This window comes from Scyliorhinus torazame, chromosome 13, assembly GCF_047496885.1.
Source record: "Scyliorhinus torazame isolate Kashiwa2021f chromosome 13, sScyTor2.1, whole genome shotgun sequence".
Lineage (NCBI taxonomy): Eukaryota > Metazoa > Chordata > Chondrichthyes > Carcharhiniformes > Scyliorhinidae > Scyliorhinus > Scyliorhinus torazame.
In genome coordinates, this window is record NC_092719.1 from 88,886,725 (window position 1) to 88,909,716 (window position 22,992).

The window sequence follows — 22,992 nt, forward strand, 5'->3', positions numbered from 1 at the left end:
GGTCTGGTGGCCTGAAGTGCATATGTTTTAATGCAAGAAGTATTACGGGTAAGGCAGATGAACTTAGAGCTTGGATTAGTATTTGGAACTATGATGTTGTTGCCATTACAGAGACCTGGTTGAGGGAAGGGCAGGATTGGCAGCTAAATGTTCCAGGATTTAGATGTTTCAGGCGGGATAGAGGGGGATGTAAAAGGGGTGGCCGAGTTGCGCTACTGGTTAGGGAGAATATCACAGCTGTACTGCGGGAAGACACCTCAGAGGGCAGTGAGGCTATATGGATAGAGATCAGGAATAAGAAGGGTGCAGTCTCAATGTTGGGGGTTTACTACAGGCCTCCCAACAGCCAGCGGGAGATAGAGGAGCAGATAGGTAGACAGATTTTGGAAAAGAGTAAAAACAACAGGGTTGTGGTGATGGGAGACTTCAACTTCCCCAATATTGTCTGGGACTCACTTAGTGCCAGGGGCTTAGACGGGGCAGAGTTTGTAAGGAGCATCCAGGAGGGCTTCTGAAAACAATATGTAGACAGTCCAACTAGGGAAGGGGCGGTACTGGACCTGGTTTTGGGGAATGAGTCCGGCCAGGTGGTAGAAGTTTCAGTAGGGGAGCATTTCGGGAACAGTGACCAAAATTCAGTATGTTTTAAAGTGCTGGTGGACAAGGATAAGAGTGGTCCTAGGTTGAATGTGCTAAATTGGGGGAAGGCTAATTATAACAATATTAGGCGGGAACTGAAGAACCTAGATTGGGGGCAGATGTTTGAGGGCAAATCAACATCTGACATGTGGGAGGCTTTCAAGTGTCAGTTGAAAGGAACTCAGGACCGGCATGTTCCTGTGAGGAAGAAGGATAAATACGGCAATTTTCAGGAACCTTGGATAACGAGAGATATCGTAGGCCTCGTCAAAAAGAAAAAGGAGGCATTTGTCAGGGCTGAAAGGCTGGGAACAGACAAAGCCTGTGTGGAATATAAGGAAAGTAGGAAGGAACTTAAGGAAGGAGTCAGGAGGGCTAGAAGGGGTTACGAAAAGTCATTGGTAAATAGGGTTAAGGAAAATCCCAAGGGTTGGCCCACTGAAGGATAGTCAAGGGAATCTATCTGTGGAGCCAGAGGAAATGGGTGAGGTACTAAATGAATACTTTGCATCAGTATTCACCAAAGAGAAGGAATTGGTAGATGTTGAGTCTGGAGAAGGGTGTGTAGATAGCCTGGGTCACATTGAGATCCAAAAAGACGAGGTGTTGGGCGTCTTTAAAAATATTAAGGTAGATAAGTCCCCAGGGCCTGATGGGATCTACCCCAGAATACTGAAGGAGGCTGGAGAGGAACTTGCTGAGGCTTTGACAGAAATCTTTGGATCCTCACTGTCTTCAGGTGACGTCCCGGAGGACTGGAGAATAGCCAATGTTGTTCCTCTGTTTAAGAAGGGTAGCAAGGATAATCCAGGGAACTACAGACCGGTGAGCCTTACTTCAGTGGTAGGGAAATTACTGGAGAGAATTCTTCGACACAGGATCTACTCCCATTTGGAAGCAAATGGACGTATTAGTGAGAGGCAGCATGGTTTTGTGAAGGGGAGGTCGTGTCTCACTAATTTTTTTTTTTTAAATTTTTTATTCTCCTCCTTTTTCACATTTTCTCCCACATTTACACCCATCAACAATAAACAATAATCAGCAAGATATGTCAGTCCCCATAATAGCAACAACGGTCCCATCCGCCCACCAACCCCCAAACCTCAACCCGCCTGTTTACATAAACAAATGACAAAAAGGAATCAGGGATTACCCGTAGTCACCCTTAATCTTACACAGCTCTCTTTCCCCCCCCACCCCCACCCCCACCAACCAACGCCGTCCAGCCTCTGAGAGAGTACCGTACAATGATACCCCAGAGTTGTACCCCCGCCCCCCCACCCAAGTCTCCAGCTCCTCCCGCCAACTGCCTCGTGTAAAACTCCTCTTCCCAACCTCGGTTCCTTCCCCCCAACTTTCCACCCCGGCTAGACCACTCGGACCCTGTTCTGCCAGGCTCCGATAGCCGCAGCCCCTCCCCCCACCTCACTCCCGTTCACTGGCCGGCTTAAACCGGCCAGCGTGGAGGCCCCCGCCCGGGTCCCTTTCCCCCTTGCCCGGTCCTAGGAAAGCCCAAAGATCCCCTTTTAGCACACAAACCCCGCATATCCACATACACCCCAAAGAGCCCTCATTTAGAGTGTAAGTCCCGTCCCTTCCCTTGTCCAAATATATACAATATTGGCTCCTTTAGCCTCTACACCCGCGCGCAGTGATACAAAAAAGAAGAAAATACAGTCATGAGGTTACATCGGCACATGGCCATTCCTCAATTTGTCAGTTCTGCCACAGTCCTTCTGCCTTCGCAAACTCCTCCGCTGCTTCCGCCGTTCCAAAATAAAAGTCCCTGAGCTTTTAAGTCACCCTCAGCTTCGCTGGATATACAATGCCGCACCGCACCTTGCTAATGTACAGTGCCCTCTTCACCCGGTTGAAGGCAGCCCGCCTCCTCGCCAGCTCCACCGTAAAGTCCTGGTATACACGTATACCAGCTCCAGCCCACTGCACCACCCGCTTCTGCTTGGCCCAGCTCAGGGCCTTCTCCTTCACACTGTACCTGCGGAAGCACAGAGTCACTGCCCTTGGCGGCTCACTCGCCTTTGGTACAGGCCTCCACGACCGATGAGCCTGATCCAGTTCATATCGGGAGGGATCCTCCCCCTCCCCCAATAGTTTTGCCAGCATCGCGGCAAAATACTCAGTCGGCTTTGGTCCTTCAACTCCTTCGGGCAGCCCCACAATCCTCAAATACTGTCGTTTGGATCTGTTTTCCAGGTCTTCCATTTTTCCTCGCAGATCCTTGTTAGTGTCCATCACCTTCCGCATCTCCTTCCCCATCGAGGCAAGTTGATCACCATGCTGCAATAATGTCTCCTCCACTTCCTTCAGCGCCTCCCCTTGCTCTTGCACCTCCGCCACTGCGCTCGCCACCGCCGCCATCACCGGGGAAACCGCCTCCTCCAGCAGCGCACTCAAAACCTCCCTCATCTCCTTCCTCACCGTCTCCATGCATTTCGCAATCTGCACCAACTGCTTTTCGAATTCCGCAGCCATCACCTTAGTTATTTCTTCAGCCGTAAGCACTGCGGCCTCCCTTGGTGCTCCAGCCTCCATTTTCTTTGCTGACCCTGCGGTGACCTTTCCACACCCCAACGGACTTTCAGCCGCTTTTTTCACGGCTGTTTTTTTGCTGATTTTTGACATCCTTCTTCCCTGTGCGCTGTCTCCCGACTTTTACTGCCGTCGCTGGCCCTAGGACCGGGCGTTACTCCCCGACAATGCCATTCCTGAACGGGAGCCCTCCAACGAGCGGCTGCCTCCCAACCGCCGTCACCGGAGGTCTGTCTCACTAACTTGATAGAGTTTTTCGAGGAGGTCACAAAGATGATTGATGCAGGTAGGGCAGTGGATGTTGTCTATATGGACTTCAGTAAGGCCTTTGACAAGGTCCCCCATGGTAGACTAGTACAAAAGGTGAAGTCACACGGGATCAGGGGTGAGCTGGCAAGGTGGATACAGAACTGGCTCGATCATCGAAGGCAGAGAGTAGCAATGGAAGATTGCTTTTCTAATTGGAGGGCTGTGACCAGTGGTGTTCCGCAGGGATCAGTGCTGGGACCTTTGCTGTTTGCAGTGTATATAAATGATTTGGAGGAAAATGTAACTGGTCTGATTAGTAAGTTTGCAGACGACACAAAGGTTGGTGGAATTGCAGATAGCGATGAGGACTGTCAGAGGATACAGCAGGATTTAGATTGTTTGGAGACTTGGGCGGAGAGATGTCAGATGGAGTTTAATCTGGACAAATGTAATGCATTTTGGAAGGTCTAATGCAGGTAGGGAATATACAGTGAATGGTAGAACCCTCAAGAGTATTGAAAGTCAGAGAGATCTAGGAGTACAGGTCCACAGGTCACTGAAAGGGGCAACATAGGTGGAGAAGGTAGTCAAGAAGGCATACGGCATGCTTGCCTTCATTGGCCGGGGCATTGAGTATAAGAATTGGCAAGTCATGTTGCAGCTGTATAGAACCTTAGTTAGGCCACACTTGGAGTATAGTGTTCAATTCTGGTCGCCACACTACCAGAAGGATGTGGAGGCTTTAGAGAGGGTGCAGAAGAGATTTACCAGAATGTTGCCTGGTATGGAGGGCATTAGCTATGAGGAGCGGTTGAATAAACTTGGTTTGTTCTCACTGGAACGACGGAGGTTGAGGGGCGACCTGATAGAGGTCTACAAAATTATGAGGGGCATAGACAGAGTGGATAGTCAGAGGCTTTTCCCCAGGGTAGAGGGGTCAATTACAAGGGGGCATAGGTTTAAGGTGAGAGGGGCAAGGTTTAGAGTAGATGTACGAGGCAAGTTTTTTACGCAGAGGGTAGTGGGTGCCTGGAACTCGCTACCGGAGGAGGTGGTGGAAGCAGGGATGAGAGTGACATTTAAGGGGCATCTTGACAAATACATGAATAGGATGGGAATAGAGGGATACGGACCCAGGAAGTGTAGAAAATTGTAGTTTAGTCGGGCAGCATGGTCGGCACGGGCTTGGAGGGCCGAAGGGCCTGTTCCTGTGCTGTACATTTCTTTGTTCTTTGTTCTTTGAGAAGGAGACCCAAGCTATCGTTGAAGCTGTGCGGCATTGGAGGCATTACCTGGCCGGCAGGAGACTCACTCTCCTCACAGACCACAAAGGTCGGTTGCCTTCATGTTTAACAACACACAGCGGGGTAAGATCAAAAATGATAAGATCTTGCGGTGTAGGATCGAGCTCTCCACCTTTAATTACGAGATTTTGTATCGCCCCGGTAAGCTCAACGAGCCCCCCGATGCCCTGTCCCGAGGTACATGTCCCAGCGCACAAGTGGACCGACTCCGGACTCTGCACGACGATCCCTGTCACCCAGGGGTCACCTGCTTTTATCACTTCATTAAGGCCCTCAATCTGCCCTAGTCCATCGAGGAAGTCAGGGCTGTCACCAGAGACTGCCAGGTCTGCGCGGAGTGTAAACCGCACTTCTACCGGCCAGACCGTGCGCGCCTGTTGAAGGCCTCCCGCCCCTTTGAACGCCTCAGTGTGGACTTCAAAGGGTTCCTCCCCTCCACCGACCACAACCCGTATTTTCTCAATGTGGTCGATGAATACTCCAGATTCCCCTTCGCCATCCCATGCCCCGATATGACATCTGCCACCGTCATCAAAGCCCTCAACACCATCTTTGCTCGGTTTGGTTTCCCCGCCTACGTCACAGCGACCGGGGATCCTCCTTTATGAACGATGAGCTGTGCCAGTACCTGCCCAACAGGGGCATTGCCTCGAGCAGGACGACCAGCTCCAACCCCCGGGGAAACAGGAAGGTGGAGCGCGAGAATGGGGCGGTCTGGAATGCCATCCAGCTGGCCCTACGGTCTAGAAATCTCCCGGCCTCCCGCTGGCAGGAGGTCCTCCTCGACGCACTTCACTCCATTCGGTCGCTCCTGTGCACGGCGACTAACGAAACCCCCCATGAGCGTCTCTTTGCCCTCCCCAGGAAGTCCACCTCCAGGGTTTCGCTCCCAACGTGGCTGGCAGCTCCAGGACCCGTTCTTCTCCGCAAGCACGTGTGGCTCCACAAGGCGGACCCGTTGGTTGAGAGGGTACAGCTACTCCACGCAAACCCACAGTACGCCTACGTAGCGTACCCCGACGGCTGCCAAGACACAGTCTCCCTCAGGGACCTGGCACCAGCTGAGTCCCCACATACCCACCCCCTCTGCCCCAGCGCCACCCTCCCTTCCCCCAGCGCACCCCACCACAACCCCTGCTCCAGGACAATCCGTCCTCCCCTTGGTCCCACCCGGGGATGAAGAGGATGTCGACACGCTCCCGGATTCACCGACGATCGAGCCGACGCCTGACTCACCACCAGCACTGCTGCGCTTTCAACGATGGATCAAGGCGCCCGACCGTCTAAATTTCATAGAATTTTTTAGAATTTACAGTGCAGAAGGAGGCCATTCGGCCCATCGAGTCTGCACCGGCTTTGTAAATTTGTAGCTTTGTAACCTTCTCTGAAATTTTAATGACAATCTGTATGTAAATAGTTTTCCACCACCCCCGCTGGACTCATCTTTAACAGGGGGTGAATGTGGTAGTCACCACTGTTGTATTATATTGTATATACTGCACTGCATATGAGGGTATTACAGTAAGGCCCCTGTACTACAGGTACGGGGGTAGATCCCTGCCTGCTGGCTCCGCCCAGTAGGCGGAGTATAAATGTGTGTGCTCTCCGAACTGCAGCCATTTCGGCAGCAGCTGTAGGAGGCCACACATCTCTGTGTAATAAAGCCTCGATTCCAATATACTCTCATCTCGTCGTAATTGATAGTACATCAGGACCCATGGAGGTTCATGCACCCAGGGGGAAGGAAATTTCCTTCTTCTCCCAAGTCCACAGGACCTACTCGAAGATCAATTTCTTTGTAGTGGGAAAATCAGTGCTCTCAGGGGTAGGAGGAGCGGAATACTCTGCAATTATAATCTCTGACCACGCTCCACACTACGTGGATGGGAGGCTGGAGATGGGCCGGATTCAACACCTCCCCTTGGAGGCTGGACAGGGCGTCCTCACCGATAAGGCTTTTTGCGATCAGGTATCACAGACCATAGACAGAATGGGGAGGTCTCACCTTCCACATTCTGGGAGGTGCTGAAGCCAGTAATCGGGGGAAAATTAGCACATTCAAGGTGCGCAGATATAGGGAGGAGAGAACGGCCAGGGAACAGCTGGTCAACTCCATACTGGAGGTGGACTGGCAGTACTCCATGGCCCCAACCGTGGACATACTGACAGCGAGAAAAATGTTGCAAATGGATTTTGACCTGCTAGCCACTGGGAAAGCAGTCAACCAGCTCCGCCAGACACAGGGGACCTTTTATGAACATGGGAGACAAAGCCAGCTGCCTGCTGGCTCACCAGCTGAGAAAGCAGGCAGCCACAATGGAAATAGCTCAGGTTAAAGACAGAAGCAGCAGGCTATCACTGCGCCAGACAAGATCAACTTCTTTTGCAACTTTCTACCGAGGGCTGTAAACCTCCAAACCCTGGAGGGGGACTCAGAGATGAAGCAGCTCCTCAATGGACTGGACACGCCAGTCGTGGGGGAAGTTAAGAGACGGGACCTGGAAGCACCACTAGAACTGGGGGAAGTCACGGAGAGTATCAACTCCATGCAGGTGGGGAAGGCGCCATGGCCAGATGGATTCCCGATGGACTTTTACAAAGAATTTCCGTCAGCATTGGCCCCGCACCTGTGGGAGATGTTCGCAGACTCGCTGGTAAGGGACTCCCTGCCACTAACACTGGCGCAAGCCACAATATTGCTGATTCCCTAAAAAGATAAAGACCCAACGGAGTGCGGGTCCTCCAGGCCCACCTCACTCATTAATGCAGACATAAAGCTGTGTATTATTACATTAATATATACATTAATGCTGGCGGCTGGAGAGCTGTGTACCAGAGGTAGTCACGGAAGACCAGACAGGCTTTGTCAAGGGCAGGCAGCTAGCATCGAACATCAGGCACTGGATGAACGTGTTAATGACTCCATCTGGGTTGAGAACATCAAAAGTGATCATCTCCCTGGAAGCAGAAAAGGCCTTCAACACGGTCGAATGGATTTTCCTCATAGATGTACTGGAACGGTTTGGGTTAGGATTCATCTCCTGGGTGAAACAGCGCTCCCTTGGCAAGTGTAGGGCAGCACGGAAGCACAGTGGTTAGCACAGTTGCTTCACAGCTCCAGGTCTTAGGTACGATTCCCGGCTTGGGTCACTGTCTGTGCAGAGTCTGCACGTTCTCTCCATGTCTGCATGGGTTTCCTCCGGGTGCTCCGGTTTCCTCCCACAGTCCAAAGATGTGCAGGTTAGGTGGATTGGCCATGCTAAATTGCCCTTAAGTATCCCCAAAAAATGGTTAGGTGGGGTTACGGGGATAAGTTGGAAGTGTAGGCTTAAATGAGGTGCTCTTTTAAGGGCCGGTGCAGACTTGATGGGCTGAATGGCCTCCTTCTGCACTGTAAATTCTATGTACAAACACCACCAGCTCCACATACTTCCGGATGCACAGAGACACGAGGCAGGGATGCCTGCTGTCCCCGCTATTGCTTGCTCTGACAATTGAACCATTGGCGATTGCCGTCAGAGCGGCGAAGGGGTGGAGAGGTATCCAAAGGAGACAGAAAGGATGCAGTCTCACTCTATGTTCCTCTACATCTCGAATCCCCGGGCTAGCATGGAAAGGATAATTAAACTCCAAAAGGAGTTCGGAGCCTTCTCAGACTAAAAGCTTAACCTGAGTAAGAGCGAGATCTTTCCTATGAACCCACAGGGGGAGGGGCAGAGCTGGAGGGACTGCCGTTTAAACTGACCAAGACCAAATTCCGCTACGTGGGGATCCAAATAGCCCACGACTGGCCACAGATCCATAAATGGAACCTGACAAGTATGGTGGAGGATGTTAAAAAGGACCTGCACGGCAGCATGGTGGTGCAGTGGCTAGCACTGCTGTCTCACGGCGCCGAGGTCCCAGGTTCAATCCCGGCTCTGGGTCACTGTCTGTGTGGAGTTTGCACATTCTCCCCGTGTTTGCGTGGGTTTCGCCCCCACAACCCAAAGGATGTGCAGGGTAGGTGGATTGGCCACGCTAAGTTGCCCCTTAATTGGAAAAAATTAATTGGGCACTCTAAATTTATTTTTTAGAAAAGAACTTGCAGAGGTGGGGCCCACTCTCCCTCTCAGGGAGACTACAATCAAAATGAACATGCTTCCCAAGTTCCTCTTCCTGTTCAGATCCTACCCGATTTACATCCTCAAGACCTTTTTCAACACAGTCGACAAGCGAATCATGCAGTTTATGTGTGTGTGTGTGTGGTGGGGGGGGGGGGCGGGGAAGAGTACCCGAGGATCCAAATGAAGGTCCTGCAAAGCAGGAGAAACGTGGGAGGCCTAGACCTTCAGAATCTACAGTTCGACGGCTGGGCGATCACTGCAGAAAGAGTATGGGCATGTCAAGGAACTGGGAGCAGAGTGGATGGGGATAGAGGAGAGTTCCTGCACAGGGACATCCGTCCGAGCTCCAGTCACAAACGCACTCCCATCCCTCCCGGCCAAATACTTGAGGAGCCCAGTGGTAGTAGCCACACTCCAAATGAGGCAACACCTTGGCCCAACTGAAATGTCCATCATGGCCCCATCTGTAACAACCATAGGTTCACACCCGTAATAATGGACGCCACCTTCAAAAGGTGGAGACAGGACGAGGAATTCTGGCAGATTGGGACATGTACACAGACAGTAGAGTAGCAACCCTGGGGAAACTCACGAGAGGTTCCAGCTATCAAGAGGGAACAACCAGAGATATATTCAGGTCAAAAGCTTCCTCTGCAAAGAAACAATGACATACCTCCAGATACCAGGACACTCACTAGTAGAAAGACTGCTGAACGCCAGTGACCTAGGGGAGGGAAACCATACAGACATGTATAGCCGACTGTTGGAGAAGGTACACTCCTCCCTGGACAAGACAAGGGAAAAACGGGAGGAGGACTCTGGATCGAAGCACTGCACAGGGCGAATTTCACCTCCATGTGCGTACGGCTGAGCCTAATGCAGCTAAAGGTGGTACACAAAATGCGCCTAACCAGAACTCGAATAAGCAGGTTCTTCCTGGAGGTGGAGGACAAATACGAAGGATGCCAGGCAGGCTCGGCCAACCAGGCCCACATGTTCTGGCCTTGCCCCAGGCTTGTCGGGTATTGGACGTCCTTCTTCGAGGCCATGTCCAGGGTTGTGGGAATGAGGGAGGAGCCATGCCCAAAAGTGGTGGTCTTCGGGGTATCAGATCAGCCAGAGTTCTTCTTGGGAGCCGACGCCCAAACCTTTGCCTCCTTGATCACCCTCCGGAGAATCCTGCTCAGCTGGCGAACGACAGAACCACCCAAGGTTGCAGACTGGCTGTCCGACCTGGCAGAATTTCTCAGGCCGGAGAAAATAAAATTTGCCATCTGCGGATCGAAAGAAAGTTTCCATAGGAAGCTAATCACCAATTTGTTTCAAGGCCTGTTTGCAGCCAGCAACCAGTACAGCAAGAGGGGAGGGCGGGGGGGGGGGGGGGGGGGGGGGGCGGGGGGGAAGAAGAGGCGAGCCACAGGAAAGGGGAGGAGGGAGTGAAAGCAAACAAAAGGGAATGCGAGTTACAAGCAGGAGGGGCAAAGGCACAAGGGACAGACCAATGGCAAGCTAATGCCCAAACCAAATTGTATATAATTGCCTGTAAATGTATGCCTCGGCCATATTGGAGAATGTAAAATATGTATGCCGGTTAAAGGGAGGTCATAGAACATAGAACATAGAACAATACAGCGCAGTACAGGCCCTTCGGCCCACGATGTTGCACCGAAACAAAAGCCATCAAACCTACACTATACCATTATCATCCATATGTTTATCCAATAAACTTTTAAATGCCCTCAATGTTGGCGAGTTCACTACTGTAGCAGGTAGGGCATTCCATGGCCTCACTACTCTTTGCGTAAAGAACCTACCCCTGACCTCTGTCCTATATCTATTACCCCTCAGTTTAAGGCTATGTCCCCTCGTGCTAGCCATTTCCATCCGCGGGAGAAGGCTCTCACTGTCCACCCTATCTATCCCTCTGATCATTTTGTATGCCTCTATTAAGTCTCCTCTTAACCTTCTTCTCTCTAACGAAAACAACCTCAAGTCCATCAGCCTTTCCTCATAAGATTTTCCCTCCATACCAGGCAACATCCTGGTAAATCTCCTCTGCACCCGTTCCAAAGCCTCCACGTCCTTCCTATAATGCGGTGACCAGAACTGTACGCAATACTCCAAATGCGGCCGTACCAGAGTTCTGTACAGCTGCAACATGACCTCCTGACTCCGGAATTCAATCCCTCTACCAATAAAGGCCAACACTCCATAGGCCTTCTTCACCACCCTATCAACCTGGGTGGCAACTTTCAGGGATCTATGTACATGGACGCCTAGATCCCTCTGCTCATCCACACTTTCAAGAACTTTTCCATTAGCCAAATATTCCACATTCCTGTTTTTCCTTCCAAAGTGAATCACCTCACACTTCTCTACATTAAACTCCATTTGCCACCTCTCAGCCCAGCACTGCAGCTTATCTATATCACTCTGTAACCTGCTACTTCCTTCCACACTATCGACAACACCACCGACTTTAGTATCATCTGCAAATTTACTCACCCACCCTTCTGCGCCTTCCTCTAGGTCATTGATAAAAATGACAAACAGCAACGGCCCCAGAACAGATCCTTGTGGTACTCCACTTGTGACAGAACTCCATTCTGAACATTTCCCATCAACCACCACCCTCTGTCTTCTTTCAGCTAGCCAATTTCTGATCCACATCTCTAAATCACCCTCAATCCCCAGCCTCCGTATTTTCTGCAATAGCCTACCGTGGGGAACCTTATCAAACGCTTTGCTGAAATCCATATACACCACATCAACTGCTCTACCCTCGTCTACCTGTTCAGTCACCTTCTCAAAGAACTCGATAAGGTTTGTGAGGCATGACCAACCCTTCACAAAGCCATGCTGACTATCCCTGATCATATTATTCCTATCTAGATGATTATAAATCTTGTCTCTTATAATCCCCTCCAAGACTTTACCCACTACAGACGTGAGGCTCACCGGTCTATAGTTGCCGGGGTTGTCTCTGCTCCACTTTTTGAACAAAGGGACCACATTTGCTATCCTCCAGTCCTCTGGCACTATTCCTGTATCCAATGATGACATAAAAATCAAAGCCGATGGTCCAGCAATCTCTTCCCTGGCCTCCCAGATAATCCTAGGATAAATCCCATCAGGTCCCGGGGACTTATCTATTTTCAGCCTGTCCAGAATTGCCAACACCTCTTCCCTACGTACCTCAATGCCATCTAATCTATTTACCTGGAGCTCAGCATTCTCCTCCACAACATTATCTTTTTCCTGAGTGAATACTGACAAAAAATATTCATTTAGTATCTCGCCTATCTCTTCAGACTCTACACACAACTTCCCATCCCTGTCCTTGACTGGTCCTACTCTGTCCCTAGTCATTCGCTTATTCCTGACATACCTATAGAAAGCTTTTGGGTTTTCCTTGATCCTTCCTGCCAAATACTTCTCATGTCCCCTCCTTGCTCGTCTTAGCTCTCTCTTTAGATCCTTCCTCGCTACCTTGTAACTATCCATCGCCCCAACTGAAACTTCACACCTCATCTTCACATAGGCCTCCTTCTTCCTCTTAACAAGAGATTCCACTTCTTTGGTAAACCACGGTTCCCTCGCTTGGCACCTTCCTCCCTGCCCGGTACATACTTATCAAGAACAGTAGCTGATCCTTGAACAAGCTCCACTTATCCAGTGTGTCCAAAACTTGCAGCCTACTTCTCCACCTTATCTCCCCCAAGTCACGTCTAATGGCATCATAATTTCCCTTCCCCCAGCTATAACTCTTGCCCTGCGGTGTATACTTATCCCTTTCCATCCTTAACGTAAACGTCACCGAATTGTGGTCACTGTCCCCAAAGTGCTCACCTACCTCCAAATCCAACACCTGGCCTGGTTCATTACCCAAAACCAAATCCAATGTGGCCTCGCCTCTTGTTGGCCTGTCAACAAACTGTGTCAAGAAACCCTCCTGCACACACTGTACAAAAAACGACCCATCTAATGTACTCGAACTATATCTTTTCCAGTCAATATTTGGAAAGTTAAAGTCTCCCATAATAACTACCCTGTTACTTTCGCTCTTATCCAGGATCATCCTCGCCATCCTTTCCTCTACATCCCTAGAACTATTTGGAGGCCTATAGAAAACTCCCAACAGGGTGACCTCTCCTTTCCTGTTTCTAACCTCAGCCCATACTACCTCGGAAGATGAGTCCCCATCTAGCATCCTCTCCGCCACCGTAATACTGCTCTTGACTAGCAGCGCCACACCTCCCCCTCTTTTGCCTCCTTCTCTGAGCTTACTAAAACACCTAAACCCCGGAACCTGCAACATCCATTCCTGTCCCTGCTCTATCCATGTCTCCGAAATGGCCACAACATCGAAGTCCCAGGTACCAACCCATGCTGCCAGTTCCCCTACCTTATTTCGTATACTCCTGGCATTGAAGTAGACACACTTCAAACCACCTACCTGAACACTGGCCCCCTCCTGCGACGTCAAATCTGAGCTCCTGACATCTATACTCTCATTCTCCCTTACCCTAAAACTACAATCCAGGTTCCCATGCCCCTGCTGCATTAGTTTAAACCCCCCCAAAGAGCACTAACAAATCTTCCCCCCAGGATATTTGTGCCCCGCAGGTTCAGATGTAGACCATCCTGTCTGTAGAGGTCCCACCTTCCCCAGAAAGAGCCCCAGTTATCCAGAAATCTGAATCCCTCCCGCCTGCACCATCCCTGTAGCCACGTGTTTAATTGCTCTCTCTCCCTATTCCTCATCTCACTATCACGTGGCACGGGTAACAACCCAGAGATAACAACTCTGTTTGTTCTAGTTCTGAGCTTCCATCCTAGCTCCCTGAAAGCCTGCCTGACATCCTTATCCCCTTTCCTACCTATGTCGTTAGTGCCAATGTGGACCACGACTTGGGGCTGCTCCCCCTCCCCCTTAAGGACCCGGAAAACACGATCCGAGACATCACGTACCCTTGCACCTGGGAGGCAACATGCCAAACGTGAGTCTCTCACGCTCCCACAAAATCTCCTATCTGTGCCCCTGACTATAGAGTCCCCAATTACTAATGCTCTGCTCCACTCCCCCCTTCCCTTCTGAGCAACAGGGACAGACTCTGTGCCAGAGGTCCGTACCCCATGGCTTACCCCTGGTAAGTCGTCCCCCCCACAAGTATCCAAAGCGGTATACTTGTTTCTCAGGGGAACGACCGCAGGGGATCCCTGCACTGACTGTTTTTTCCCCGTCCCTCTTACAGTTACCCATCTATCTCCAATCTTTGGTGTAACTAATTCCCTGAAGGTGCTATCTATGACCCCCTCTGCCTCCCGAATGATCCGAAGTTCTTCCAACTCCAGCTCCAGTTCCCTAACTCGGTCTTGGAGGAGCTGGAGATGGCAGCACTTCCTGCAGGTAAAATCAGCAGGGACACTAACGGCATCCCTCACCTCAAACATCCTGCAGGAGGAACATTGCACTCCCTTCCCTGCCATTCCTCTAACTTTCTACCAAGATCTGGCTAACAACTAAATTAAATTTTTTTATATATTAAAAAAAAAAAAATTATTAATAACAATAATAAAATATGGTACTTACCTCACACCAAAGGGTTTTATTATTAGGTTAGAGGAGGAGGGCGGGTGGGAGACACTACACGTGTAGTGTCTCGGGTTTCCTCTCCACCAGAATTTATTGGTGAGGGTCTTCCCAGAAGTCCGCGGGTCGACTTCCTGTTCCCACCTTAAACACTAGAATTTTTTTTAAAAAATGTATTTAAAGGAGAAACTTACCTCCCAGAAATCACTTCCGCACTGCCCCCGCTGAAATGGACTAGCCTGCTCCGCTCCTGCTGAAATCGACTTGGCCTGCAAGGTAAGCAAGTTGTTAATCTGTACTCACCTCACCACAGACAGCGACCTTTTAAATGGTCCCCTCTGCCTCGCAGCCCCCGCACTTTTTCAAAATTCCCGCGCTGATTCTAAGGTCCCAGCTCTCACTCCCGAACTCAACAGCTGACCTGCAAGGTAAGTAAGTTAATCTGTACTCACCTCATCACAGACAGCGACCTTTTAAATGGTCCCCTCTGCCTCGCAGCCCCCGCACTTTTTCAAAATTCCCGCGCTGATTCTAAGGTCCCAGCTCTCACTCCCGAACTCAACAGCTGACCTGCAAGGTAAGTAAGTTAATCTGTACTCACCTCACCACAGACAGCGACCTTTTAAATGATCCCCTCTGCCTCGCAGCCCCCGCACTTTTTCAAAATTCCCGCGCTGATTCTAAGGTCCCAGCTCTCACTCCCGAACTCAACAGCTGACCTGCAAGGTAAGTAAGTTAATCTGTATGATCACAGTTGTTGTTATGAAGATACTCGCTTGTACATATACATGTTGGTTTTTGGCAGTTTTTTTTTAATGTATAATTTGTTGGATATAAAATATGAAAACTCAACAAAAAAACCAAGTGAATTGACCAATAATTTTTGCTCGAGATCTTTGACCCTTGACAATGACATACAGGCACCAGATTTGTCAGTAAAATGTTAAAAAACTGTTCATTTATAACCAGAGAAAAGATAAACATATAATGGAAATAATAGAACAATGGTCTGCTAATCTAATTATTCCCCTAACCCCGTCCGACCCTCCACCAGACATACATAACAGGGATTAAACTAGGAATGAGAGATGTGTATCTTCGCTGCTGAAGTTGTGATTGTTGTAGGCGACGGTCTTCTCAGAAGGCGAGGTGTTGAAAACCATTGGTTGGTCTGAATCTTTTAGTGTCTGCCTTCGATTAAAAATCTCAGGCTATAAAACTTCCTCTGGGGAGTCACCTTCACTTCTACTGACCTGGGCCTTCGCACAGAAGATTCCCACAGATCTGTGCATTTCTAACTTGCGTCCACCATATGGACTGCCAGCCTCACTGAGTTAAATCTAAAGTTCTCAACATGAAAATTTTTAGTGGATTTTCAAGCAGCCCCTCTGCCTGCAGATGGAGCTGGACTGGATCCTCATGCAGCTTAAACTGTCTGCAGAGTGAAAAGTCTTTATCATGAAACTTCAGGAAGAATCCATCAGGTAAGGGAGAATTCAGAGCTCTGGTTTCACAGTTGCCTAATCAGAATGGGAATGACTACTTGCCAACAGCTCACAGGCTGTGCAGAGCGAAGAAGGTTTTTAGTCACACGTCATCAGATGAGACAGAGGTCTGATTCACAGGCTGGCTGGAAGCATTTAAATCGCCAGGCAGAGAACTGATGGTGTCTAATTCAGCTCCTGCTACTGTCCATGTGTAAACAGAATCTGTTCTCTCCAAGGTTTAACAGAAGTTAATTAAAATGGATACTGCTCTCCACCTTCCAAAACCTTCAGAAGGGCTCTACCAGCCAAACTCAAGAATTGGATGAATTCCAGAAGAGCTGATTGGCTGCTAACCAAGTCAATCAAAATGACCTCACGGGTCCCTGCCACATAGCACACTGCACCTAAGGTTTATCTGGGCCAGTTCAAATAGCATATTAAATCAGAGGTGTTTCAGTTTAAAACCAAAGACTGCAGTTTAAAACCAAAATTATGATTTTTGAAGCAGCCAACAAGACAGGAATTAAAGAGGAAATCAAGGTCATACAATGATTTAAAAGAGGTTCCTTGCACAGAACAATCTGACTGACGTCAGTGGTGACTTAGACTGATGGACTTGGCTGGCGGCCAATGAGCTGGTTCATAAAGGTTGGGCTTTGCCGATGCCAGTGGTGATTGGTTCTGACTTCTCTGGAATGTTCTTCAGAGACATGAGGTGCCATTTTATTTTCAGTTTGAACTCTGGCAGCGGAGGTGAAAGACCCAGCTGAAATCTCTGCAGAAGGATCGACTGCTAAGCTTCTGCCTGCAAAGGTCCAGCTAATTCTCTCTCCAATAAGCCTGTGAGTGTTTGATTCCTGAAAACAGGGCCTGGAGGAGAACCCATGAGCTGAGAGCAAGATCCGAGGAAACAAAATCTCTGTCTCTCCAGGAAAGGTGTGAGTTCAATGTTTTAAAAACTGCAGGAAAACCAACGCAGGCTGCAAAATTAGAGATTTACGCCTCATTCATACTGGGAAGAAGGTGCGCTGAAGAAATGCTCAACTGAAGCAAGGACTTTTATCTATTGCCCTTAACCCTTATTATTTTCACCCCCTTCCATCCCACTACGTGTGTCTGTCTTGTGTGTGTGTGGGTAAAGTATGGGTCAGTTAATGGGGGGGTAATAGTAGGTAAGCTTGCCGCTATTCCGTTAGAATCGCTGCATATTTCATCTTTATTTCTGTCATAAATAAACATTAATTGTGTTTCAACTCACAAACCTGCTGACTATGTTATTGGGCAGCCAAAGATTTGGGGAATTTTATACAAATTATTGGTTAGTTCACTTGTGTTGGGACTTGGGAGTCTATGGAGCTGGAATAATCACTCACTAACCCAAGCTGTCGTAACATAAATTGAGGGCTCGTCAAGGATCTTTGGAAAGTTAGATGGTGAATTTGGGTTACAACATAAATTAAAAAGAGACACCAGATTTGTTGTAATATGACACGATGGCTCTGGAAGCGGGTAGGCATTTTCTTCAGTTGGAAGACTTAATTCTTTTTTTTAAAGGGGCTTCACAAAGAAAAGTTAGTCGAATTGGCAGATGAATTAAGACTAGAAGTACCAACTAGAGCTAGGAAGGTGGAGGTAATTGAAGCAATTGCTCAACATTTAATCTCGAGGGAAATGTAAAAAATACAGCCTGGGTCAGTGCAACAGTCATTATAATTAGCTAAAATCCAGTTACAAATGGAGCAATTGGAAATGTAGCAAACACTGAAAGAAACAGAGATGAAGCAAAAGGCAATGGAGATGGATATGAGGAAAGTGGAAAGAAAAAGAGAGGAACAGGGTAAAAAAGAGAGACTTCCAGCTTAAGGCACTACAAGCGGGTGGGAAGCTGACAAAATGTAGAAGGGAGCTTAATCCTAGAATGGAAATATGTTTACATTTATACATGCTCTCAAAATTTGATGCGAAGGAGGTTGAAATGTTTTTGGGGGCTTTTGAGAAAATAGGAACCCAAATGGAGTGCCAAGAGCAAAGTGGACATTACCCCTGCAGAGTAAATTTACGAGGCGGGCACAGGAAGTTTATGCTTCCCTGTCAGAGTAGGAGTCTAGGGATTATGAGATAGTAAAAAAGGCTATTCTGGATGCATATGAATTGGTTCCTGAAACATATAGGCAAAAACTTTAGAATTTAAGGAGTCTGCCAGAACAGACTTATGCAGAATTTGAAACGGTTATTTTAATAGGTGGGTACAAGCATTGGGAGTTGAAACTACCGATGAGAATCTGAGAGAGATTTATCTCTTAGAGGAATTTAAGAATTCACTACCTGCTGTGATAAGAACTCATGTTGAAGACCAGAGGGTGAAAACTGCTAGGCAACAGCGATTCTGGCTGACGATTATGAGCTAATCCATAAAGGTTATGAGCTAATCCATAAATTTAAACCTTTGTTCCATCACCCCATACTTTTCAAAAGGAAAAGAAGCAGGAGAGTGAGAAGAAGGCAGGTAGCCAAGGTAAGGAATGGATAGCTGAACAGCTATGAGACCTCCACCTCAGACCAGGAAGGAAGGTACTGAGGCTGGAGGTGGGACTTGGAAGCCTAGGTATTTGGGACACATGCGTTCAGCATGTTAGAAGATGCAAGGAAAGCCCATGGGACTTGTGGGAGTTTGTAAGGAGGATTCTAAAAAGGGAACAGAATTGGAGAACACTATAGCGCAGACTGTGACGTTAACTGGACTTAGGAGACTCGAGGTAAACGCTGCTGTGGGTGGTGTGAGGAATGAGGTAGATGACAGGTATGCCAGTTTTGTGTCTTAAGAGGATTTTCCTCAACTGATGTAGCCAAACCCATAACAATTTTAAGGGACACAGATGCTACTCAAACTGTCATATTGGAGAACATAGAATTTACAGTGCAGGAGGAGACCATTTGGCCCATCGAGTCTGCACCGATCCTTGGAAAGACCACCCCACTTAAGCCCACACTTCCAGAGAAGGATTTGTGTTTTCCTCCAGAGAGCTCAGTGAAAGCTGAGGTATTAGTGAATGGGATAGGTGGAAGTTGTATCCCAGTTACATTGTCTAAAGTGCAATTGGAGTGTGATTTTGTGTCACATCCAGTAGTTGTGGGAGTGGTTAAAGAATTCCCAGTGGAAGGAGTAGATGTTTTGGGGAAACATTTAGCGGGAGTGAAGGTTGCAGCTTCACCCACGATTACAGAGAGTTCTGAGGAAGTACTGCAGATAGCACATGAGATGCCAATGGTAGGGCATGCTGGAGCTCGGAAAACGCATTGGGCAGTGAATGGCTCAAAGAAAGAAAAGTTGACAGATGTACCCTCTTCCGATTCGGAAAGTAAAGAGAAACAATTGAAATCGGAAAGGCACAAGTCAGCTAATCGGAGATAAAGGCTGTTATTATGAAAACTCAGGTGAGGAAGTAAAAGTTGTCACACAAGGAATGGTGCATATAAAGTCAACCAACTCTGAGAGGGTGAACCCTCAGCTGGACGTGTTGCTGAAGGTAGCCATGTGCAGGACAAGAGGGAGTGTAAAGTTGGAGGGGTTGAAGAGTCTATTGGTTTAAAATGAACCAAATACTTCTCTCAGCGTTGACAATCTTGCTTGTAGTTTAGTTGTAGGAGATCCTCAAAATTTGGTTTAATATTCATTAGACCCTTAGGAAAGACTGAGACCTACTGCATTACACTAGAGACTGGAAGAAGCAGATATCACCAAGGTACTGAAAGAGTACAGGCAGAGTTGTAGGGAAACACCAGGGGGCGCCGTTAACTGATCTCAACTCAAAAAGGTTGGGCTTTGTCACTACCCGGTGGTGATTGGTTTGACTTCTTTGGAATGTTCTTCAGAGCCATGAGGTGCAATTTTACTTTCAGTTTGAATTCTGGTAACAAGACGTGAAAGACCCAGCTGAACTCTCCCCAGAAAGACCGACTACTGAGCCTCTGCATGAAAAGATCCAGCCAACTCTTTTTCTCCAATAAACCTGTGAGTGTTTGATTCCTGAAAACAGAGCCTGGAGGAGAGCCCCCATGAGCTGAGGGCAAAGCCTGTCTCAGGGAAGGTGTGAGTTCAGTTTTTTAAAACTGCAGGAACACCAGTGCAGGCTGCAACATTAGAGATTTAATCTTCATTCATACTGGGAAGGAAGTGCACTAAAAAAATCCTCAACTGAAGCAAAGACTTTTATCAATTGCCCTTAACCCATATTATTTTCATCCCTTTCCACCCCTGTGTGTGTGTCTGTCTTGTGTGTGGGTTGAGGGTGGGACAGTTAAAGGTGGGGTTTAGTAGTAAGTTAGCTCGGCGTTATTCCATTATAATCACTGCATATTTCATCTTTAATTCTATTATAAATAAACATTAATTATGTTTCAACTTGAAAGCCTACTGACTGTAAATTATTGGGCAGTCAAGGGCCCAAGAGTTTTGGAATTTGACTCAAATTATTGATTAATTCACTTGTTAGGATTTGGGGATCTGTGGGGCTGGAATTGACCGCACACCAGCCCAGGGTGTCGTAACAGAGTTAGTCTCTCTGCCAGAGACTAACACAACATGGAATACAGAGAACTCTCGGTTTGCCTGATCTTCATTGGCTGAGGGTGTTTGGTAGGAATTTTCCAGAGTATCTTGGAACATAATGTTATCATAATCAGGAAAATAATTAACCCTCATTCAAAATATTCCCCAACCCATTTTGTCCATAAAGGGACACTGAATCAAAGAAAATATAGGCTTTTTCCAGTACTTGGGTCATCACATTATAGATGGATAAAATAACAAAGCTGACGATAATCTGCTGGATCTAAGGCCTAAATCTTGGTACTGAGAGAGTGCTGAGGAGTGCTGCATGGTTGGAGGTGCTATCTTTCAAATGAATCATTAAACTGAGATCCTGTCCAGCCCCTCCGGTGGAAATCCCATGGCAATATTCAAAGAAGGATAAAGGTGTTGTTCCCGGTGGTCCTGGCCAGCATGTATCTCACAAGCAGATTGTCTGGTCAGTAAGCACATTCCTGTTTGCAGAATCTTGCATTTCCCACAGTTACAACAATGACCACACTTCAAAATATATCTAACTGTTCGGAAAGGTTTTACGGTGCTTTAGAAATGTTATCACTCTGATCGTATTTCAAATGAGCTTGTGTTTGAACTATGACTTTGGATCTCACTGCCACAATTGGGAGCCAAGATGCGGAGTTGTCGGCGCTGGACTGGGATGGTCTTACAACACCAGGTTAAGTCCAACAAGTTTGTTTGGAGTCACTAGTTTTCGGAGCGCAGCTGCTTCCTCAGGTAAACATTGGGAGCGTCAGTAGCCCTTGTATTATCCCATGGCAATATTATCTAACAATAACTTTCTTTCACTGACAGATGAATCATCTTGCACCAGTGGGAAAAGCAAAGCTAGACATTACGCCCTCCAACACCTATGGCAAATTTACTGAAAGAGTTCAGCAGAACCTGCATTTGATATTGGTGATTAGCCCGATAGGAGAGGCATTCCGCAACCGACTGCGCCAGTTCCCAGCCCTGATTAACTGCTGCACCATTGACTGGTTTCAGGTAACTCACTCCAAGTATCAACAAAGTTTTCTAAGTATAGAGTCTGCCGATATTTTTATTAATCTTCACAAAAGGATTTGGAGGAGTACTTCACTGAGATTTAACAGCTACATTTTTATCGTATCTACTAAAAGTAAAGTCACCACAGTCCCAGATGACCACAGGCTGCTTTCCCCTTTGAGAGGGAGAGCTGACCGGTGGTGATTTAACCTGAGGGTCAGCACATCTAGGTTGAGAAGGCATGAATAACCCCAGCCGGTCCGAGGATTGAATCTGTGCTGTTGGGCTCGCTCTGCGTCACAAACTAGCTACTAGAATTAGAATGTTCACACTGGTTTTGTGAATTGGAGATTTCAGGACTGTGAATGGATCGGGTGATATGGAGTGAAGGCGGTAAATGGAGCTGAAGTCAGATCAGATCAGCCAGAGAAACTGAATGGCCTCATTCCGCTCCAAATGTTCCTTTCTGAAGTATTCAAAGGACTAAGTTGTCAGAATGGTGCTTAATCAACATTAATATTCGTCAAGTTTATCAACGGAAATTTGAGTTGATACATTTTTCAATGAGAGTCAATTCATTATGAGTTTGTGTTACTCTTCCAGAATCAAGGAGTGAATAGTTTTCGAGAAAATAAGTTGTGATATGTTGTCAAGACTTGAAACATCAAAACAGGATTAATAAACTTGCCGGGTCAATTGTCAGAGTGAGTGCAGCACCCTGTTGACTTGTGTTGGTTGAAGATATACTTTAGGCAAAGTGTTTTTGAATAAGCTGATCTGCACCATCACAACACAAAAAGAATGTGAGTTTAACCATTAAAGCATTAGAATCAGCGAGACTGCGATTAACGAGAATGCAGGAATGAGGCAGTTATTTTGTAAATTGATATATTCACAATTTAATGTCTTTACTTGAAAAGAAGTGACAGCATGAATGTCTGTCTCAGAATGTGACAGTTTCAACTTAGCCTCAAAAAGAAGACGGGGGAAACAGGATGTGAATGTTTGACACCACGGGCGTCATTCTCCGCCGGCGGGAGTCTCCGTTCTGCCGACGCCCGGGGGTTTCCCGACGGCGTGGGGCTGCCCCACAATGGGAAACCCCATTGACCGGCCGGTGTTACGGAGACTCCCGCCGGCCGGTCGGCGCAGAAATGTGGCGGGGCGGGTAGGAGAATTTCGCCCCACTTCTCTCACACGGACTTTATCTCCCCATCCACCTCTGGGGAGAGATGGCACTCTGTGCCCAGAATGCACCCAGAAGACAGGGTCAAGGTCCAAGGTGGCTGGCAGTTCTCAACAATTCACTTCAGTTGTGAGGAGGAAGCTCATGGTCTCACACTGGCCATTACCACACTCTGTGAAACAACCACAGGGTTTAATGCAGAGGCTATGGCCTCACAGGGGAAGCCAGAAAAGTCAGTGAAAAGCCTGCCCCAAATCCGGAAAGGCATGATTGGATTTAATAGAT

At 47.9% G+C, this 22,992-nt stretch overlaps 1 protein-coding gene across 1 annotated transcript in view; it reads left to right on the forward strand.

Moving 5' to 3' along the window:
* Positions 1-22,992, forward strand: part of LOC140388180 (dynein axonemal heavy chain 3-like) — a 1,528,048-nt gene that overhangs the window by 1,010,509 nt on the left and 494,547 nt on the right. The window contains exon 51 of the mRNA XM_072471941.1: positions 21,330-21,521. Within this exon, the coding sequence (XP_072328042.1) occupies positions 21,330-21,521 (192 nt within the window). The remainder of the gene's footprint in view (positions 1-21,329; positions 21,522-22,992) is intronic.